Genomic DNA, 21,680 nt, shown 5'->3' on the forward strand with positions numbered 1-21,680 from the left:
CTCTATAAATTAATGGAGAAATAAAGTAAGGCTTTTTTGATGGGCTTCTGCAAAGCACTAAATTATAAAAACTTTAAAAAATACAGAAGTATTTAAGAAATCAATAACTATTATGTATATAAGTAAATGGAGAGCTGCCAGTCTGCAAACCATGAATAATGTATTGGACTTCAATAATCTATTTATTAGTAAGGGCCCTTAATGTCAAAGCTGATATATGTCTGCTCTTTTCCCAAAACTTACTGTTTTATACACTTTATATTTTTTAAAAGTTTTTCTTGTAGGGGAATTCTACATAACAGCTTATATGAAGCAGGAAAATTGTGTGCTGTTCTCTAGGGACTATTGTATTTTATGAAATAAAGAATATATGTTATCCTTTAAATATAGGGGTGTTAGAAGGAAAATTTCACAATGCCTTTTGTTCCTTGAGAGACCTATTAAAATTAAGCATTTGAAATTGTCTTGTGTTTTGTTTTCTTTTAGGCCGTGGTTTGGTTTGGGTTTGGCAAACCTCACCATGATTAGCAGTATGACTTTTAGAGGACTGATGCAATGGCACTTTTGGGAAATAGCTGCTCTGATATTTTCTTATGCATTTTTCCCCCTACACTTTTACATAGCTGAGAGTTTAGTTTCCACATAAATTGAAGGGAACTCTCTTCCCAAATAAGATGGCATTAAGTGAACACTGTGAGAATGGATGGAAAGATGATGAAGGGAGGGTTTGGAGGTGACTGTAGCAGCTGATGTGTCACCAGCTCTCATCCCATGCACTACTGCTCCATCACTTCCCTTGGAGTGGCACTGACTGGACACTAGCACAACCTGCTTCAGGGAGTAAACCTGTCAGAAAATCAGTGCTACAACAAGATCATAGGTAAGAAGCCCAAATGTACCATGGTTGCATTTGTGGCTCATAGCAGCGTCCAGGCACATTCCTATAATTGCTAGAAAAGGTAGTAGCAGACAACTCCATCTTTCTGGGTTTGTGGGGTTTTATTTCAATCAGCAGCACTCAGGTGAGGTACATCATACACACAGTGAAGTTTCACTCTATAGGTACGTACCCTGCAAGCATGCTCTTAGTGAGCCATTAGTATTTTGGCCATCTGAAATTCCAAGGAGATAGAGCATGGATCTATGCTGGCAATACACAGATCAGTATTTTCTTTGCTTACATAAGTAGGTCACAAAGCTATGCTAGAAATCAATCACATGAGAATTGTTTCAAATCATGTTAACACTCAAATTTTCAGAGCTATGAAGCTGTGGTCCTTATTTTTGATGACAGCTCTTTCCTATCAAATGCTTCTGAAAATCTACTACCAAAAATATTTTCATGTTATTGAATCTCTTCCACTACTTTCTTTTTTGGAAGGTAGGTAATATCTAATCACAGATCCAGTAAGATGCAAATCAAAGGTATTAGAAACTTGAAGGTACTACCTACCAGCATATAAACCTTTACCCGGACATTACCCTTTTCATTTCAAAGGGCTGAGAGGGACACCTTTTCAGAAGGCCAAAAAAATTCCAAAACCAACACATCAACATGTGTTTAGGAAAGAGAAGGTGTAAATGTGACTGCAGATTACATAAGAGACAATTAACTGCATTCTACGAATGCCTACCTGTTGTAAAGAGCAGCTCATTTGCACCAGAAACCACCCACACAGAAGCTGTGCAATCTCAGAGCTTTAGGATTTTGAAGGGCTGGAGATCTACAAGATCTGTCAGAAGTACTTCTGTAACTACTGACCAGGTCTTGGGATATGGAAGTCTACATGGCTGTTCCAAATCCCTTCTAGCTCCATCTTCTATAACTGCAAGTAGGGTTTCCATTTCCTGTAAGAAAGGTTTAGCCCACCTACCTTGTCTAATTTTTTCACATCTCTTGACAACCACCTCATTAGTGATGCAGTGAATTATCCCAAATCACTCAGCAAATTCAAGTCACACGTCCTGAGTCAATGTAGGACACTTTCCATATGGCAGCACAAAAGAGAACTTGCTGAATTTCTCCAAATACATTAAGATCACTCCTTTGTTTCTCATGCTTGACCTTGCCTTTGCAGCCAGACCATGATTTTCAGGTCGTGCACAATGCCATGGCACAGGTACTGGCGCATGCAGAATAGTTTGAAAATGTTATCAGGAGCTCTCTCCCTGGTGAGCACTTTCAAACTAACAGAACCCCCTGTAGAGAACAAACTCGGGCAGTTTAAAATTCTTTTCAAAGTTCCTGCATTCTGCCACAGCTCCTGCAGTCAGATGGTGCAGCAGGCATAGGGACCTCAGCCTGAAGATCCTTCCTTTAGTATTGCATACATAAAGCTTTTCACACTGTTTTCCATCCATCCATTCCACTAAATTCAAAACAGCCATTTAATTGTCTTCTAGGTCATAGTTTAGAGAGCAAAGCTAAATAGGGCAATAGTGCCTTTGTGATTAGGTTCAAGGAAGCTGTTACATTTCCATTTTAAAGGTGTTATATTTATCTTAGAAAGTGCCATATCAAACTATTTCTTTTGATTCTGTCTGATTAAAAGGTTCAAAAATAATGAAAGCAATTTATTTGCAGTAGTGTTTAAAACAGGATTACACAATATAAACATGCCAAGAGAGTCATTATAAAAAGGACACTACCTAGTAAAAATTTGCCATTTTGGATCCCATATGGAACAACCAAATACTTAAACAAAACATCTGGAGTGCTAGTTCTGCTAGATGATACTCCTATTATGAACTTACTTTTCATCTTTGCAATGAGTTAAATCCAAATGGAAAGTCAGGTAAGGGAAAAAATACAAGTATTTCAACAGAAGAAAACCATTACTCCATTCTTAATTGCATGCTTAAAACTACAGTGAGAAGAGAGAAAAACAATGTTTCTGCTTCCAAAACAGAACAATGTTTCTGCTTCCAAAGTTATCCTACTGTGATCAAGAACCATGCTTCAAGAGATTAATAAGGCCATTTTCCCTGAAAGTGCTTTAAAAGATGGCTAAGAAAATTTATAAAGCAACTTACAAAGTTCATAAAGAAACTTACAAAGGCAAAGTTAAGGGAAAATGTGAGCTTTGGTTCTCTACTGTATCTTAAAATTTTGAGTAAAAAATTTATTTCAATTAAATAATTTGTTGGGTACAAATATTCAACATCTTAAGTGTATAAATACATACATCTGTACACTGTAAAAAGAGAACAAGAAGGGGTGTTTTAGCCACCGCGGTGGTACTTTGGAATGCATTTGCAAGGGACTAGGAAAAAAAATTATGTTTTTGGCTCACAGCAGAGTTCCATGCTAGATGAAAACAAATTTGCTTACAATCATGGCATACCTTTGGAGAAATAACAAACTGGTTTCTACAATAATGCTTGGTAAAGAAAGTGTTTGCCAACATAAAATAATTAATTCTCAATGTCAAGACACTTGGGAGCAAATAAACTAAAGAAGAGTAAAGTTGAAAAAGAATTTATACTAAGCTTTTTTTCTGGATATTTCATTGGACTTCTCTTCTAATGAAGTATAATTGGAAGTCATGCAGTTAAGAGTGACTAAGGCTCTTTGATCACAGTGCTTTCAGGTTGCTAAAACCCTGTACATCTTAAATGTAACTTTTTACTGTCTTTACTTTACTGTGACTATATACATTTATGTTTTGCTATAATTTTTTTTTCTCCTGCAATAAAAGTAACTCAGCTACATAAACACAGAAAGGACAAAATCCTCCATTATTTTGTCTCTCATTATTGCACCCTTGACTGGACTACTTCAATGCCAGGTGCTGGGTCAGTCCCACCTGTAAACAAATTTTCAATATATTTCCAAAAGTACCCCATCTCCCGCCCTTTTCAAGAGATCCTGTGTTTCTTCCTACTTTTTTGGAATGCTGAGCTAACCCTCCTGCTATTGGAAGGAGCACACAGCTACTGTTCCCAGCCCTGGAGGTGTTGAACAGTGCTGGCTGGCTCAGCAGAGTTGGCACTGATCAGCTGCCATGAGACCCCAATATCAGACCTCTGGGTCTTTAGGAAAAACCAGCTGAGCCCTACCCTAGACAGTCACCAGTGAAAGCAAAGCAACTGCCATTCAGGTGTTGAACACTTGAAATGTAAATCTTTCCCATCCCTATTACAGGCACTACACATCGGTTCTACAGTTAACATCCTAGAAGATTTTTAGAAATTATTTTTCAAACCATTTTTCTTTTCCTGCTAAAAAGATCAAAAGCAACAGCCACTATCTTCTTGATTACCTAAAATGTCTCTACTCAGTGACCAGCAGCCCCGATATTGGCTGTGATTAGACACCAATTCCTCAAAGAGGGAGGACAGGACAACACAGATACATTAGCAGGAACACAAGAAACTCTGGCCATGGCAAACCATTTTATAATTAAACTTCACAGCCTATCATTACAGACAGGCACTGCAAATGAAACCCTTTCACTTTAGTTACGTTAACCAGCTCTAAGTCAATGACCGCGAGTTTCCTTCTCCTGCCAAAGGAGCAGAGACACAACTCAAGCCTGCTTTTTCTTGAATAAAAAAAGACAAGTTGTCTGGTTTACACATTTTTCCATTTGGACTATGCTCGAGCTCACAGAACCCTATACTGCCCGACAACACAAATAACAGTTCGTCCTTGCTGTCTTCCGAAGAATAAAAGTAGCAGGCGTAAGAAAAGCAGAGGACTCGGTGACAGCACATCTGCACGAACACCTGCTCTCCTCTCCCAGCCCTCTCCGCCGTCAGATGTCTGCCGTCTACTGTTCACAAACCAGCATGACCTCAGGAGCCACAGAAATCCCAAAAGCTTTTCTCACCAGTGCCTCTTGAAAGCATGAATCAAGTTTCTAGAAACCGCTTCAATGCTACCAAAATAAATCCACCACCCTTAAAGCCATCAGGGAGTTTCTCTTAGCGCTAGAAGGAAGCCGTGCAGAGTACAAAACACAGCAAACACTTCAGGAGCTGAGGAGACCAGTCTCTGTAAGACTGACAGTGCTCAGTCCTAAAATAAGCTAAATTTTCCATAGTCACATGCACACAGAGCAAAAGTTTAAGTAAATAGGAAACCTATAGGTGAGTCCCAAAGGTCAACTGACTTGGGCTCAGTGAGTTATTTATTCTTCTCTATATCCTAGAGGGAAAAGGAACAAGCAAACTACTGTTACAGAGTATGAATGGTTTCTAACCGCAGTCTATAACATAAGGGTATACGGTGATGTACAATTTATGTCTGTTACCGTACCTGAGACCGGGCCCTCATCCCATTCTTCAGATCTCCTAAATCGATTTGTTGTAAATCCCATGCAGACATTTACTCCAAAGGCAAAAGCAAATAAGGATATAACCTGCAAAAGTAAAACAGCAAAGTAAGCAAACTGTGCAAGAAGCAGGACTTTAGCACTAAAACCATTATGCATAAAGGGCAGAGATGGTCCTCAGTACATTGGAGCTCCCTAGCACTGCAGTTCCCATCACTGGAGCAGCAGCTGACAGCGTCACCGTTGGAGAGTAACACAAACCAGAAGGGGTTTATGAATAAAACATCTCTTTCTGGAGCTGAAACGCTCCTTTTTGTAGGAACTTATTCAGGAGAGACGGGCTTCTCCTCCTCTAAAAGCAAACATGCTCCTCTCCTCTCCTCTCCTACCTGGTGCGAGTGGACGCAGCCCTGCTTAGCCATACCAGGGAATTCTTGAAAAGCCTGCGCCGCACTGTCGCCTTTTTTTATAGTGAGCGCAGAGCTCTGTTTGCTCGGGGAGTTGAGGCTATTAGCTACGAGTAATCCCACCTGGTGAGGTTGACAGGCTCGTGTGATTTGTCCAGGGGGTGATTTCATCATGTTTCACTCACAAATCGCAGCTCCGAGTGCAAGAAGCTCCAGGCATCATCGCTCGCTGCGCCCTCCCCCCAAACGCACACCCGCGCGCTTTTATGTGGTTTCCTCTGGCAGAGCAGGGCTCGCTTGTGCCGCTGCGGCCAAGAGCTGTTCCTGCTCGTTTTATTCTCCTTACAAAAGTAACATGCTTAAAAGAGAAACCAAATGCGGCTCCATCTGGCTCAGAGAAGAGGGGGGAAGCTCTCTGGGGGCTGCGCATTGCAGATGTCCCGCTGCCACCCCCAAAAGTGGCCCGGCCGGTGTCAGGTGTGGCAGCCGAGGGGCTCGACCCGGGGCGCGCCCGCCGCCGCTGCCCTCGCACGGCCGGGCGGGTTTGGGGAGCGCCCAGCTCGTTCTCCGCGGGTGCTCCCCAAGTTCCGCACTGGGCTGCCGAGCAGAGGCCTCTCCAGACTGGAGACACCTTCAGAGCTGGGGGCAGGGGGGCACTTTTCAACCGTGTTCTCCCGTGCTGCTGTGGCAGGGCAAGGCTCGTATCGATGGAAACACAAGTAGTTTCATCTGAATAGCTGGAAACCCCGGACTTCCAGAAAGGAAGGGAAGTGACACGTTCCCTCTGCCCCACGTTTCCCCATTTTCATCAACAACAGAAAACTTGGCTGTTTGGATAAGCACTTTTATTTACAAAGCAAATGATAATGCTGAACAGAATTACGGTTCAGATCAGTGGCTTAAATATTATTTGCCAAGGCAAATTATTTACCACTGTAGTTTGCCACTTTTTTTTCTCTGATGAAAGCTTCTTTCATGAAAGTGTTTACTAACAATTACATTTAAAGGGACAGAGTCAAGGTTTGTAAGCCCTCGGGTGGACTGAGCTTCCCTTGGGACCTGTCCCATATTCTACACTGGCATTGAAAGACACAGAACAGTTTTCTTTAAAATATTTTGCAGTATTAAACACATACAATTTTGAACTTTGTTTAGAGGTAACTTTTACCTGCTGAAATAACTCCCCCACCATGTAGCTTTACAGGACAGAGTCTAAAAATCCCTTCTCTTTGCCGCCCGACTGTCACCCTGCCAGCCTTTGCTAGGACCTGATCCTTTTTTATGCAGTTTCTTAACCGAAAGTGGCTCCATTGTGCAGCTGAAACTTTGCATTGCAAGGCTCGAGGCAATGTAATTAGCTGAAAATCCCTACACGAGGACATTGTATTCTTTTTCTTTGCACAAACTGAGACTATGTATTCAAGACCCATCTTCTAATGTTCACTTTATCACTATCTGGGGTAAAAAAAAAAAAAAAAAAAAAAAAAAAAAAAAAAAAAAAAAAAAAAAAAAGTTGTAAAAAAGGTTGCAGTAGGCACTACTTTTCTAGCAAAAAGCTGTGTTTACATGTCTAAAGAAAAGTAATCATCAAAGGTTTTACCATAAAATTCTTTGCCATTAGCCTCTGGTATAGCCTCTGTGGTTAAGCAATTTCATCCCCAAACGCTAGGTAAGTACAGCCGTGTGTGACCGCAGCAGAAGGAAAACCTAAAGTGTCACAAATGAAACTGTTCAACGGTGTTGCCTATGTATCTTAACTAATGGAGTTCATCGTTTCAGAGCAAAATACGGGAATCAGCAGCTCCAAACTCTCCTCCAGGCTAGGACCTTTGGATCACCAAGGAACTCAGGCAAAACATAGCAGAATTTCAAGTCAGGTGGCCAATTTTGTGTGCTCAAACCAATACATGAAGTCTCTAAGATGCTCTCAATTTCAGAGTCTTTGTTGTTCCTGCATATCTTCCTAACACACAGGTCCTCAGTTTTTCTGAAAGAAAGTTCCTACATATGTTAAAAATGGCCATTCAGAAAAAAACCCTTAACAAAGAAAACAAAAAGATACACCATTTTGAATGACTTCTACCAATTCAAACATACATATTTCATTCTTCAATTCATGTAATATCACTGGAGCTTGTAAACTTCACAGTTTTACATAAATGGAAGAGTTTATTTTATGTTTCCTAGTCCATGCTACAAGTATATAAAATTAATTAAGCTCATTTGTAATGTCCTTTAGTACTATAGGTGATGACTCTGAAATGGCTAATCTTTTTCATCTCTGTTATGTAAGACATTTTCTAGTAGCTCTGAACTGAACACAGTCAGATGCACAATGTTCTTTTTGTCACAAGGATTGTGCCTGAAGCTATCCCACAGATTCAAAAGGAACTTATTAGCATAAACAAGGTGTAATGATTTTGTTCTGGAAAAATTTCACTGGCAACTAATTTTTCAGCAACTAAGTGCCATTTTACCAATCAGAAAAGAAAGGACTAAAGTTGAAATAATGTATTCCTGGCCCATGAATTCGGCAATTCAGTGGAAGTTTTAAGGCTTAAATGAAACATGTTGAAAAGGAAGTTTAACAAGATCATCAGAATATGAAATGCTTCTTCCTCAGTTTTTGTGCATAAAAATTGTCCTTTGGCTTTTCAGGCTTGTATGATTACAGTGATTGTTTACCACGGGATGCAAAGCTTACAATGAGGCACCAGATGGCGCCTCACAGGAGACGTTCGTGCTGTGCCATTTCCAGTTATAAACATTCACAGAGTCGCAGAATCGTTTAGGTTGGAAAAAAGCATTAAGATCACTGAGTCCAAATCCATGTCCACCACTAAACCACGTCCCTAAGTGCCACACCTAAACGTCTTTTAAATACCTCCAAGGATAGTGACTCCACCAGCTTCCCTGGGCAGTTTGACAACACTTTCTGTGAAGAAATTTTTCCTAATATCCAGTCTAAACCTGAGGCCATTTTGTCTCATCCTGTTATGTGTTACTTGGAAGAAGAGAACAAACTCCACCTGGCTGCAGCCTCCTTTCAGGCAGTTGTAAATAGTGATAAAGTCTTCCCTGAGCCTCCTTTTCTCCAGGCTAAACAGCCCCAGCTCCCTCAGTTTCTCCTCATCGTATGCTCCTGACCCTCCTCCAGCTCTGTTTCCCTCCTCTGGAAACAGAGCTCCAGCTCCTCAATGTCCTTTTTGAAGTGAGGGGCTCCGAAGTGAAGCCGGGATTCAAGGTGCAGCCTCCCCAGTGCCTGGTCACTGCCCTGCTGGCCACACTGTTTCTGATCCAGGCCAGAAAGCTGTTGGCTGCCTTGGCTACCTGAGCACACACTGGCTCATGTTCAGCCACTGTTGATCAGCTCTCCCAGGTCCTTTTCTGCTGGGCAACAAACTGACTGAGGATGCCCTCATCCCCCTTGTCCAGGTCATCATTAAACTTATTAAACATAACTGACCCCACTACTGAGCCTTGGAGACTGGACACCAACTGGATTTAACTCTATCACCACTCTCTGGGCCCAGCCATCCAGGCAGTTTTTTAATCCGGTGAAGAGGGCGCCCATCCAGCTCATGAATAACCAATTTCTCCAGAAGAATGCTATGGGAAGTGGTATCAAAGGCTATTCCATAGAGTTAATATAAGCAAGGCAGTACTTACAGTCTTACATAAACTCATTTTTCTTGAGCAGTTTTTCTAATGAGAAAAGGAATGCAGAGAAATCAAGTATGCTGGCTGAGTCAGAGATTGGGGATGGAGTGGACTGCAATAAAATGAGCCTTTTTAGCTACTCCTGTTGACTTTGCACTGGATGCTGGATATATGGAGTGACTGGGGGACCAGGGTGACAGCCCCCAGTAGGGTTGACAGCAACATGAAAGACAGAAATGTGAAGGACTTCTCTATAGTGCCTCAGAGCGCTCATCCTCCCAAACACAGCATCCACATATAGTTATGGCCAAGAAAAACAGTCAGTTGAGTGCACAAAATAGCAATTTCAAGGAACAAAACCTTTGGACAAACCATAAAAATTCAAGTTGTAGCCACATCCGTCATACTCAGGTATAAGCACTGGGAAAACAAATAAGCTTCCAACAGTCAGAGTGAGCATGGGAAGAGTTGAGTACCTTACTGAAGACACCCTGAGTCTTAACAAAGTCAGAGAGGCACAACATATCAAGCAGAGCTGATTCTTATGTATAAAGGACTTTAAATCACATTTTTATTACAGTCTCAGAGAATGGTTAAAGTTGGAAGGGACCACTGGAGCTCATCTAGTCCAACCTCTTTAATCAAACAGGATTCCCTAGAGCACATTTCTAAGGATGGTGAATATATCCAGAGAAGGAGACTCCACAGCCTCTCTGGGCAGCTTGGTCCAGCTTGCTCCAGTCACTCTCACAGTAAGTTCTTCCTCACATTCAGGTGGAACTTCAGAAGGCACAGGACTGACTGCCGAGGATCTATGCCCTCAGCTACCCCATGAGCCTGGGGAGATCCACAAACCAGGCTGTGCTCACATGAAAGTACACCCTCCTCACCACAGTTTCTCAAAACACCACCAGTCTTCAATTATCTGTCTGCTCATCACTGCCCGAGGGGAATGGTATGCAAATCATAGTGCCTGGTGCCCTGGAGGGCTGTGCTGAGGATGACTTTCATGGCTAAAAAGACCCATAAAGCAGTGCCAGACCCTCAGGGACAATCATGGACAAATTAAAGTCTTCAAAATTGCAGTTTGCTGCAGCCCAGCCCCTGAAGCACCAAGTGCCTTAGGCACATATAGGCCCATCAACATTTCTGAACATCCTATATAATGCCTGCAGGGTTCACAGGGCTGGGTGGAGAGCACCCAGATACAGCCAAAACTCACTGAGTACCGCCAGCACAGCACGTCAACCAGCAAAGCATGTTGCACCCCTCCTCACCTCACCTCACCTCACCTCACCTCACCTCACCTCACCTCACCTCACCTCACCTCACCTCACACCTCACCTCACCTCACCCTCATGTACATGTCCTCCTCAAAACACAGGGACAGTGGGTTCACCCCTGGCTGAATCTGAGTTCTGCCTACCCAGAGACAGAAGAGGAAACACTGGCCAGGGTAGGACCCAAGTCCCTGTCTCTGCTTTACTTATGTAATACGTTTGTATACTCACTGGGATGACTGAAATGCTGGTGAGCAGCCTGGTGAGAAAAAGGAGGACATAATGCAGTAGAGAAATAAATTTTCTCACACCCCACATCAGATACAACAGCTTCAGCAGTTCAGTGAGGGCTGTGGATTTGGTGACAGCACTGCAGCTCCAGAAGCTGCCTATGATGCCTGTGGAGGGGTCTTGGCCCAGGTGCACCCTCCACACACAATCACCATTTGTGGTGGCACAAGCAGAACAAGGTTTATAAGCGAGGTTATGTCTTTTAACAGGAGAGCTAGATCAGCTGGAAAGAGGAGAGGAGTTTTCAGTGACCTGGAGAAAGCTTTGGGTGCTTGAATGCTTGTCTCTCTCCCAGCAGTACCACAGCTAATACACCACCCACTCCAATGCAGGATATTTCACCTCTCACTGCAAGCCACACACAACAGCAGCACTAACAGCAGTTCCATATCTATGCCTTCCTCATCTTCAAAGAAACTAACATAAAGCCAATTCAGTTTCTGGACAATATTATTATTATGAAGCAGCTCAAGCACTTCACTAAAATGCACGGAGAATTGTACTTCTTAAGATAGTAATATAAAAAAATTCTAGCAACTGCAGAATAAAAACTGTTCTGTGATGAAAAATCTTCAGGGAAAATATGAAGAAGTGAAACATGGAGCCACAGGACCCATATGTGTTTTTAGCACAGCCCATAAAAGCTGTGTATTCAAGTCCTCACTCTTGTTTTCCAGTGCTTGATATGGGTGTCACAGGTGCCCATTAACAGCTTTACATTGGTCTTTTTCAAAGAGCTGTAGATTTAGTGGTGTGAAATCCACCCACCTTCCCCCCAGACAGCAGTCTGGAGGTTTCAAGGGCCTTGCATGGTACCTTGCATATGCCACACACAATCACTGCTAATTTATTTGAATTTTACAAGTGATACAGCCTTTTTCATCTCACAAAACCATAACCTCTTAAAAATAATGAATTAAAGCTAAATGAGAAAAAAAATCCAACCAAAACAAAAACTAACAAACAACAGTGAAAAAAACTAAACAAAGACCAAAAAAAACCCCACAAGGATGGGAAAGCTACTTAAAGATGTAAAAAGCAGGTTTTCTAGACCTCAAATAATCTTTCCAGTTTATTTTTCTAATTTTTATGTACATGTTCAATCCTTTCTCAGTAGAATATTAGCTTTGAATCTCCTGGGTATATAAAACTTCTTGTGAGAACTTCTACAATAACCCTGTAATACATCTCTCTGACTTGATTACATTTACTCTCAGCTCAAACTCTATTTTGGCACATTTTCAAGGTCAAGGTTTGGATATGATTAAAAATTTCCAAGTGCTAGTCTCTCCCCTACAAGTAAAATGTGGATATAATTAATACTGTTTACTTTGTTTTCTTTGCAAACAAGAGTTTCTGTTTGTTTGAAATACTTTTTTTCATGTTTTCAGCACTTGGATCAAAAAACAAATATTTTAATTAATATCTTTCTGCTAGTTAATCTAAAAAAAAGCCCCCAAACCACTGATATTTTCAAAACAGCAGAATCCTATTTGATTTCAGTTTAAAGAGATATGTCACTAGGAGTATTGTTCTTAATTTGCTTGCAGCTGAGGCTTTTTTTGCAGCATCAGTACTTCAGAAAGATCAAAGTGGGGTCAGGCTGGAAACAGAGGATTCCCACACAAGTGGGGACATGCCTTCAGGTGGGCACATTTTCCTCCTGGCTCTATGCATAAGAGGCCTCTAAGGCTGAAGAATTGGCTGCTGTTATGGTGATGTGTGTTTCCACCTAAAGCTTTTTTTTTTTATGATAAATAAATGTATGAACATAGACCGACCGTGGGAGTGTTGCAGTTAAGACAAGGAAAAAAACAAACAGCTGAGGGCCTTCTGCGGCTTGAGCCTACTTCACATGAGCAGGAGCCTGACTCAAGCAAATCTATTTTATTTGCATAAGGACTACAGGTCTACACCACTAAATGCAATCAGACCAACACAAAGAGAAGGAAATCCTGGAGAAATTAGGACAGCTGATGAAGAAGAGATGTCTTCTTAAAGAGAAAAACAATTATTAAATGCTGCCTAAACTGCATGGTCTGATTCACTGGCCACATGAACATTTATGTGGCAGAAGATACAGCAGGAACTGTACAGGCTTTTGTTCATAGAAAATTGGAACACAGCTAACATGTTAATAAACTTAATCCCATCTGGGAATTCCCATAGAAATGGGAAAATGGGAACACAGCTAACATGTTAATAAACTTAATCCCATCTGCAGCCCTTTTTTGAGCGTACTGATTTATCTCATAGTGGAAAGACACATCTTTTAAAGGTATCCCTAGCTGTTGAGAAGGGTGAGATATTTCAATACCTTGGAAATAACTGGCTTTTCTGGCCTTTTCCTTCAGAACAGAAATAAACACAGCAAATAGAATCCAGATACCTAATGTCTACCACCAGTCCTAGCAGACTGGCAAGTCCTTGCTATGTCTTCCATCCTTTCACCCCAACCATTTCTAGAGATACACTGCAAATCAAAACAGTTTAGAAACTTCCCTTCCTTTGACAGGTTTTACAGTTGGATGAGTTTCCTGCCCAGGTCCTCAGCCCTGGCAGCAGTGAGACACAGTGAGCTGCAAACTGCTGCTGCTGCCAGAAACTGAGGAGCATCTGTGGGCAGGGGAGTGGGGAGGGGGCAGGGACAAGCTCTGCTGTCCCCCCACTCCCTCTGCTCCCAGGGGAGTGCTGTCACCTCAGCATTCACTAAACACCCTGCATTTCTTAACAGGCATCTGCTGCTGCCTGGCAAAGCACAAAAGCGTAAAACAATCGCATCTTGCTTTTGGGTCATTTCGGACAGATGGGCCACTTTCCAAGCATCACAAATTTTCTTAAGTTGAAACATGTCACCACAAGTTCAGTTGAAGGTCACTTTTTTTTTTTCTGATTTCAGCCAAGTGCAAAGATGACAAATGTAAGCACAAAGGGAAAAACATCCTGTTGGAACAGTACTCCCTGTTTTCTATGGGTGAGAAAAGTATAGACAACATTTCAACAACTAAACAACGTGATCCATTGCTGAATGATTGTTTAAAAAACCCTTATCATAATGTGTAACTGAAAAAACTTCAAAGTCTGCAGGAATGCAATATAAAAATAATGAAGAAAAATGCTAGTAATCAAAAATATGCAACTCTGCATTGGTTTGCATAAGGATTATCAGGGGGTTTTAGGCAAATACTTTTTTCACTTTCTCAGCATAAAACTTTGGAAAGAAATAAAGTATTTTTTTCTAATGGATTAAACAAATAAACTGCAGGGAAACTCAGGCCACTTAAATATTAATAGATTTCTTCATTATTTTAAAGCAAATAATCTTACTGAGTTAAGCTTTGTTCAACTCACATTTTGTTTTTTTATTTAGCAAAACAAAACTTTCAGAAAGAAACAATTCATTGGTTTAGTGATTGCTGACTCCTGTAGACCAACAGCAGCTCTGCTCTGCTCAGCCTTCAGAGAAGGCTCCCCGACCTGGTAAATGTCCTTTTCACAGCAGACAAGATTGAAACCAGCTTAAAATTATAGTTGTTGAAGATTTCCATGGTAGAGACAGATGTTCCTGGGCATCCACAGAGAGCCTGCAAAAATATTTAATTTATTATCTTTTCACTGTCCATGGCTAACCCTTCTCCAAGACACTGAAACCAAACAACTTTGATGGCAACACGTGATCTAACCCATGTAAAAAAGACTTGAGAAAACTACTGGTGAAGAGAGCAGGGACATCTCCTTCACCAGCTGCAGGGAGGGCCTCCAGTGCCTGCTGTCCCAGCTCAGATGTGCAAGTTCAAAATTTCAGTCTTTTGGGAGAGGAGGAAGACTATGATAAAATCACCTTTAAAACAACAACAACAAAAAAAACCCCAACACTTTGGGCAAAGAAGCCAGGATGGATGATGGAGAGAGGCAAGGAGCAGCAATATGTTCAGGTGACAGCTGAAGTCATCAGAGGAGGAGCCCCCCTACCGCTGTGAGAACTGAGTTCCCTTTGCACCGAGACAGAACAGGAGCACAAACTGCCTCTGTGGTAGCTAAAGCTGTGAAAGCTGGTTTGAAAATGGTGTGGGACTATAACCTCATGTTCATACCCCTGTTTGCTGGGAGTGTAAACCTGCTGAAGCATCTGCTTCATTCTGCAGATAATTCCAGCGTGATTTTGGAAGGTACAGAAGTAAAAAAACCACAACACCAGGATAAGTTCTATTGCTTCCTACTCTGATGCATTATGAGTAAAACAAATAAGGCAAACTCCAAACCCCATTGTATAAGTGCAGGAGAAAGTACAGTCAGACTGCAGGACAGAAGGCACAGGGGAGAGGCACAGGAAACTTTTGGAGAAGTGTCAGATTCAACACACAAACCAGGCTCAATGGTGCCAACAGCAGCTGCCAGGACAGCACAGTAAATGAAGGGTACCCAATACCCCACAACTGTCACAGCCATCTCCTGCCATCTGTGGGGAATGCTGGGCTGGCTTGGCAGAGCAATGAGAGGGCAGAAAAAGGCATCTTAGTGTTGAGGGTGAAAAGAGACAACATACAGATCTTTGGAGACTCCAAAATGGAATCTCCTTCTTGTTCCTGCTGTTGTAAGGACTGAAGGAGGAAAACATCCCTGTGATCTCACCCCTACTGCTAATGCTCTTTCCATTGTACTCTACTGCACAAGTCCATTCTATGTTAGAGAATGTCAAAGCGGTGGAGCATCTTTAGATGCACTGAATTTATGTAGTCAAGCACAAATGACCTGGATCAGTGCTTTTGGACTTGGCAGCCAGATGACACTGGGACCCTTCATGTTGTTTCCTGTAAGCAAGGACAGATTCTCTGGTACAATCCTGTCATTTACAAAGAATATACGAAGAAATGCTGTTCCCCTGAGCAGGGAAAGAAATCCTGTTATTCTAGAGATCCCAAAGGCACTTAAGGGCTTCTTACATTTCTCCCAGATGAAGAATCATCAGCTCCAAGGGAATTTCACCCCATCTTACAGCATGCCCTCTCTCCAAGCTGGAGGGGTGATCTTTTCTGGGGTTTGCCTATTGTCTTCACTGCCATTTTATCTGCTCAGCCTCAGCATGGAAAGAAATAAAAACAGGCATTTATGGGTGATGGCAACTTAATTATTTACAAAATATTGTTTCATCTGTACATTTTCTCTTACCCTCATAATTAGCATATTTTCATCCACTGGATATCCAGTTTATGGACATGTTTATGTTCATGTTCATGTTTATGGATGTTTATGATTTTCCCAGCCAAAATTCATTGTGGGTGTGCAAAGAGCCTTTGAGGAATGCCTGAAACAACTGAGGAAGCCGTACCTCAATTCTAGCGTCACCTGGTGCAGGCAGCAGATTGCAGCCACAAACTCATACTCTTCTTTCTCCAAAGATGGCTGAACCAAGCCATATTTTCTATTTATACAGCCTGTGAAGTCTTTAAGTACTGCACTGACCATCCCTCAGTGGTCCTGATACAGATGAGCGCCAGTTCCCGCCATCCAACTCACATCTGAGCCCAATGCTGACACACCAAACCATGGGCTGGTCCAGCTGGAGGGGCACTGATTTGTTACAGTCCTTGCAGTTGCAATCACAGTTTCCCTGTCCCCTGTGGTAGCTCCAACATTGAATTTGGTGCAGGGCTGGTCCCCCTTTGCTGCTGCCACAACACTGGTTCTTCACCACCATCCTGTTGCAGCTCCAAAAACCCTTGTCCCCATTCCCCCTTTCTCCTGTCACTGGCCAGAAAAGGTTTTCAAGCTGTCACATTCATCAACAGCACCAGAGACATAAAGCTAATGCTACATAAAATATTTTTCAGCAGGGCTAGATACACAGCAATAGGTTCAAATCCACAAATATCCTGTGGATAGTAACTCCTACCTTGGAATTCACTTCAGTGTCTTTGCCCTTTTTACTGCTATTTGTCGTGAGTGCTGGTGCATCCTGCTGCACCAAAGTCTCCTGCCTCAAGGACTAAATTAGGCAGTCTGGGGCAATTCTGCATAGCCCAGTTGCTGTAGTCAACTAATTGAAAATTCAGGGTGTGGGATGAGGTGTCCCTGGGCTGTATTCCTCCCTCTGCTTTGTTATGCTGTTTGCAAAACAGGTGAGGGAAGCGTTCCAATCCTGTCCCAGGTTTGCACAGGGGAAGTGTTCCAGTCCTGTCCCAGGTTTGCGCAGGGGAAGCGTTCCAGTCCTGTCCCAGGTTTGCGCAGGGCTCTCTGTAAAACCTGGAGTGATTCCCTTGGATGGATGTGTCTGGGAACCAGTGGGCTGGTGCTGGCTGAGTGCATGTGCAGCCTGGCAGCCTCAGCAGCTCATCCTGCCATGTCCCAGCAGTCACCTCCACTGCCACATGTGCCAGTATAGAGCCAGAAGCTTTAAACTTGGGATAGATCAAGAAGCCTGCATGAACAAAGCATTATTACCCAGGACAATCCAAATATCCCAAGTTCTTTGAGCACCACAGGTATGAGATGCAGGACCTCAGCTGAACATGCCATTTAGAGCAAGCAGCAGGGAACAGAAATCTTTGAAGGGAATAAAATGTAATGTGACATTTCAGCGAGGGGGAAGGGAGGCAGGTGCTGTGGGAGGGAAGACTTAGGAACAGCCCTGGCCATGTCCCAGGTGTGTTTCTGGAGATTTCTACCTCAGACGACATGGGAAGAAAAAATTAGGTTATGAACAAGGATGGGTTTCCAAGAACTCTTCAAAATAAAAACCAGGAAGATAAAACTGGTGAAGAGCCAAGTGGCAGCAAAGCCAGAGAGGTCCTCAAAACTAGAAGTCTTTCAGGTTCAAATCTTTAACTAACCAAAAAAAAAAAAAAAAAAGGAAACAGAAGAGCACAGAAGAGCAGAGAGTGAGAATGCAGAAACATGAGCACTAGTGCATTATGTGGAGGGGCCGGGGCTGCCATGGAGCAGACACAGCCTGTCCCACCGCAGGCCGGGCCCAGGCCTGCACCAGCCCCTCAGGAGGCCAAGATGGCGGCGCCTCGGGTAGAACAAACCAGAAGAGGATAAAATGCGCTGTGCAGGTAGTGGTGAGTGAGGGGGAAAGTAAGAGAAACAGCTCTGCAGGCACCAAGGTCGCTGGGGAAGGAGGGGAGGAGGTGCTCCAGGCAGCAGAGTGGGGATTCCCCTGCAGCCACCAGAAAATACCTTAGAGAAGCAGGTTTGTCCTGAATGAGCCGGGCCCATGGAAAGGCCCCAGGGCGGGGCAGGGAGATGTGTGAGCAGGAGGGAGAAGCAGAGAGGGGCTCTTTTGGACTGGTCATCCCCCCAGTGCTGCCTGGTATTTTAGGTGGAGGTGGAGGAACCAGGAATGAAGACCTGGGAAAAGGGGAAAGAAAGGTGCTGTTTCAATTTTTTAATTTGCTTCCCACTACCTAAATGTATTTTAGATAGCAACAAATTTAATTCATTTTTACCAAGCTGAGTTTGTTTTGCCCATGACACTAATTGGGAAAGTGATCTTCCTCTCTTTATCTCAATCCATGAGCTTTTCCATCCTATTTTCTCCTCCTGCCCTGTTGAGGAGGGGGAATGAGAGAGGGCATCTGGCAGCCAGACAAGGCCAACCCAACACAACTTTCCAGTAAAAAACTCTTCAAGAAATGATGAAGTTAGATTAACAAAGGGGAAAGATTTTGGACAAGACTTCTGAGTTATTTCACAAGAAAAACAGTATGGAAGGAGGGCACGAAGCCCCACAAAGAAATGAAAAGTAAACAGCTGCCTAAGAACTGGATTAGAAGAGCAGGTATCTGAGGACACAATCTCCCAGCCATGGATGCAATAGGAGAACAGTTCTGTCTGGCTTAGGGCAAGAGGACAGGAGCTGAGCATACCTGCTATTATCATGTGGTTTTAATCTCTTTTTATCCAATTTTTCACATACAGCACTATCAACTAGAACTTCTAAACAATTCATTACTTCAGTGTTTTGAAACATGAAGCCTTGTAGGACAAAAGACCATTTACCATGAATCTCATGGAATTTAAGCAACTGTACACAATAGGAAAATAGTTCCCCAAAAGTGATAGAGCCAATATGTATTTATTTCCATATTTATGGTTTTTTTGTGTACCAAAGCAACAGTGACCCTGTTCTCTTTTATTCTAACTGTGTGGAGCACACAGAGTTTCCTGGGTTTTAAGACAAAGAAAGCCTGTGAGATCATTTGGTCTGGCTCTCTACAAACACAGTTGTCATCTCACCCAGTGATGAGCACAAGGGAGGGTGCATCCCAGCTGGGCTGGTGTGGGTGGCATGGGGAGACCTGTGCCGGGAGGCTCAAAACCTCTCATCCAGCAAGGTGAGGCATGGGTCAAGGATGCTGTCAGATTTGTAAGCACCTGAAAAACAGATTGTGTCAGCAATATGAGGCTTGATGTGTTTCCATAAGTGGTCCATTAATCTGGGGAAGTGCCATAAATGAGCACTACCAATAACACACGGGCATTCGGACAAGCTGCTGCTAACCCCAGCACTGCCAGGAGGAGCATCATGCACCACTTCATTCATCTCTCACAAATATTCATTACCTCCACTTCCAGTTCAGCTAATGTCAAAGGATTCATTTGGCACTCTTTGGTGCAGTGTAGGCACTGCTATGAACAGCTCCAGCTTTCAAGAATGATGCTAACATATCTTCAGCTGTCTGGCATTCAAACCCAGCTGGCATCTTTGATGAATAATTGAAAAACTCCTTGCCACAGTGACATAAAACTTATAGTTTAACCTTCATATTACAGCTTCTGAAATAAGCTAAGATTTTGTAGAATAAATATTGCTACACAAATAGAGCACTATTTTGTTTTCTTAACATCTTATACAGGCCAGCCTCCTAAGAAGAAACATTTCCCCAGCCTTGCACTTCATGAGAAGCTCTTAGTCTACAAGTGTTTCTGTCTGTCCCTGAACAGGCACAGCAGGTCCTCTGTGGGCAGCCAGTCTTAGGGGCACAGTCACCTTTGCTTCCTTTTAGGTACAGGCAACCCCTCAGTATCTCTCCCTATCCAGCAGGCACAGCCACTGCTCTCTGCCAGCCCCTACCCACCTCCCCACAGGTCCAGTGGGGAGGGCTGGAGCACTCTATAAACTTCAGGCAGAACCGACACCTTTGAAATGCCCTAATTCTCTGTTTTGTTTTTCATGGACAAGTCAGTGTCCCAATTCCACTTGCAGAGCTCAGAGATTCCATCACAGATGTGGTGACAATAAGGAACAGTGTGCACAGCACTGACACATGCTGACAGGAAGCTTGCATAGATCAACAGAAATTAGAAGCAAATCACAATCAAAATATAAGCAAATCAGAAGCAAAAGAAACTTGAAATAAGGACCCAAGACTAATACTTCAAAATCAGAATAATCAAAATCATTATGAGTCCATTATGAGTAGAGGAACTATGAGGCATGAAGTGTTTCATTGCTCCTTATCCAATTTGTCTCTCTAATCAGCACTTTACAGTTGTGGCCTAGAGAGTTTTGGGAAAAAAATACAGATACTTCAAGTGTGACTACCCTAATTAAAGAAATCCATATATTTCCCCTGGAGAAAAAGGCTTAGGGAGAAGTACCTGTAACAGGAACTTTATTGAGACAGATTGCCTTCAAGTCCAGAACTTTACCAGTGAAGCTCCAGACACAGGAAATCTTAATATAAATCAAAAGCCAAGTGATGTAGGAGTTCTAAACTCTTATTTATGTACTTGCATAATATTAATACTGTAGGAGGTAAATATAAACAAAACACAAGATACTTTGCTCATGTGTGTGGTGGATGCCAATTTTGATATTGCTGTAAGGTAAGAATATATATGAAAAGCAGTTTATATTAAATAGGTTAAGAGAGGAGGTCTCTTCAGGAGGCAAAACAAGCTACACAAGAACTACTATGGTTTCCAAAACACATTTTCTTCTCTGTGCATTAAATAATATTTTTTATTATGAACGAGGGGACTTTCAACATCACCCCTGAATGCATTTTGGAAGGACTTCCTAATTGCCAAAGCCCAATCCGAGTTGCATTCTGCAAAACCAATTCATGCTACTTCAATAGCTGACTTTGCTTGTAATGATATTTATTCAAGGCTACTTTGGCAAGCCAGAAAAACACGCAGGGCAGAAGGGGAGTACAGATGCTCCTACCGTACCAGCGGGTCTTTTTTCTCCATGTCTGAAGCCTGGCGTGGAAACTGCCCTTGGCGCTGGCTCCGGAGCGGCTCCGGCAGATGCGCAGGGCCGGGAATGTCCCGGGGAGGTCGCGGCCCGGGCCGGCTCCGGGGGCTGCCCCGCTCCCCGGCCCCGGTGCGGCGTGGCTGAAGTCAGGGTGCCAGCTGCCCCGGCAGGACAATGGCTCCATTGGGAGATAGCTGGGGGACAAAGGCGCTGCTTTCAGGAATGATTTTATATGCATACATGTGACCTTTGCCTGAAATAGTTCTTTGGAAAGTGTCCATGTCCTGAAGCTCTGCTTTCAAATGCAGAACTCTCGGGCCCTTGCTTAATTTGTCCTTCTTTTTTCCTATTTTATTTTGCGCCTCAGATGCCTCGGAAGAGGTCATGTGCAGATAACAAGGTTGTGCTGAGCTTTTTCTCATCATTTAATAGAGATATTCAGTAATGGATAAGATTACTTTCTTCACTTTGCAAAGTCCTTCACCAGGATCTGCTATCTGGAGCGCCTTTTCTGCTTTTAGGAATTTAACTACAGAGTACCCCAAAAGCAGAGCACCCCAGT

The 21,680-nt window shown here is 42.8% G+C and overlaps 1 protein-coding gene across 1 annotated transcript in view; it reads right to left on the reverse strand.

Moving 5' to 3' along the window:
- Window positions 1–21,302, reverse strand: part of ENPP2 (ectonucleotide pyrophosphatase/phosphodiesterase 2) — a 72,026-nt gene extending 50,724 nt beyond the window's left edge. Inside the window, 4 exon segments of the mRNA XM_059865977.1 lie at window positions 5,261–5,363; window positions 21,094–21,153; window positions 21,155–21,239; window positions 21,241–21,302. Coding sequence (XP_059721960.1) covers window positions 5,261–5,363; window positions 21,094–21,153; window positions 21,155–21,239; window positions 21,241–21,302 — 310 coding nt within the window.
- Window positions 21,303–21,680: the final 378 nt, after the last annotated feature.

This window comes from Haemorhous mexicanus, chromosome 1 (assembly GCF_027477595.1).
Source record: "Haemorhous mexicanus isolate bHaeMex1 chromosome 1, bHaeMex1.pri, whole genome shotgun sequence".
Lineage (NCBI taxonomy): Eukaryota > Metazoa > Chordata > Aves > Passeriformes > Fringillidae > Haemorhous > Haemorhous mexicanus.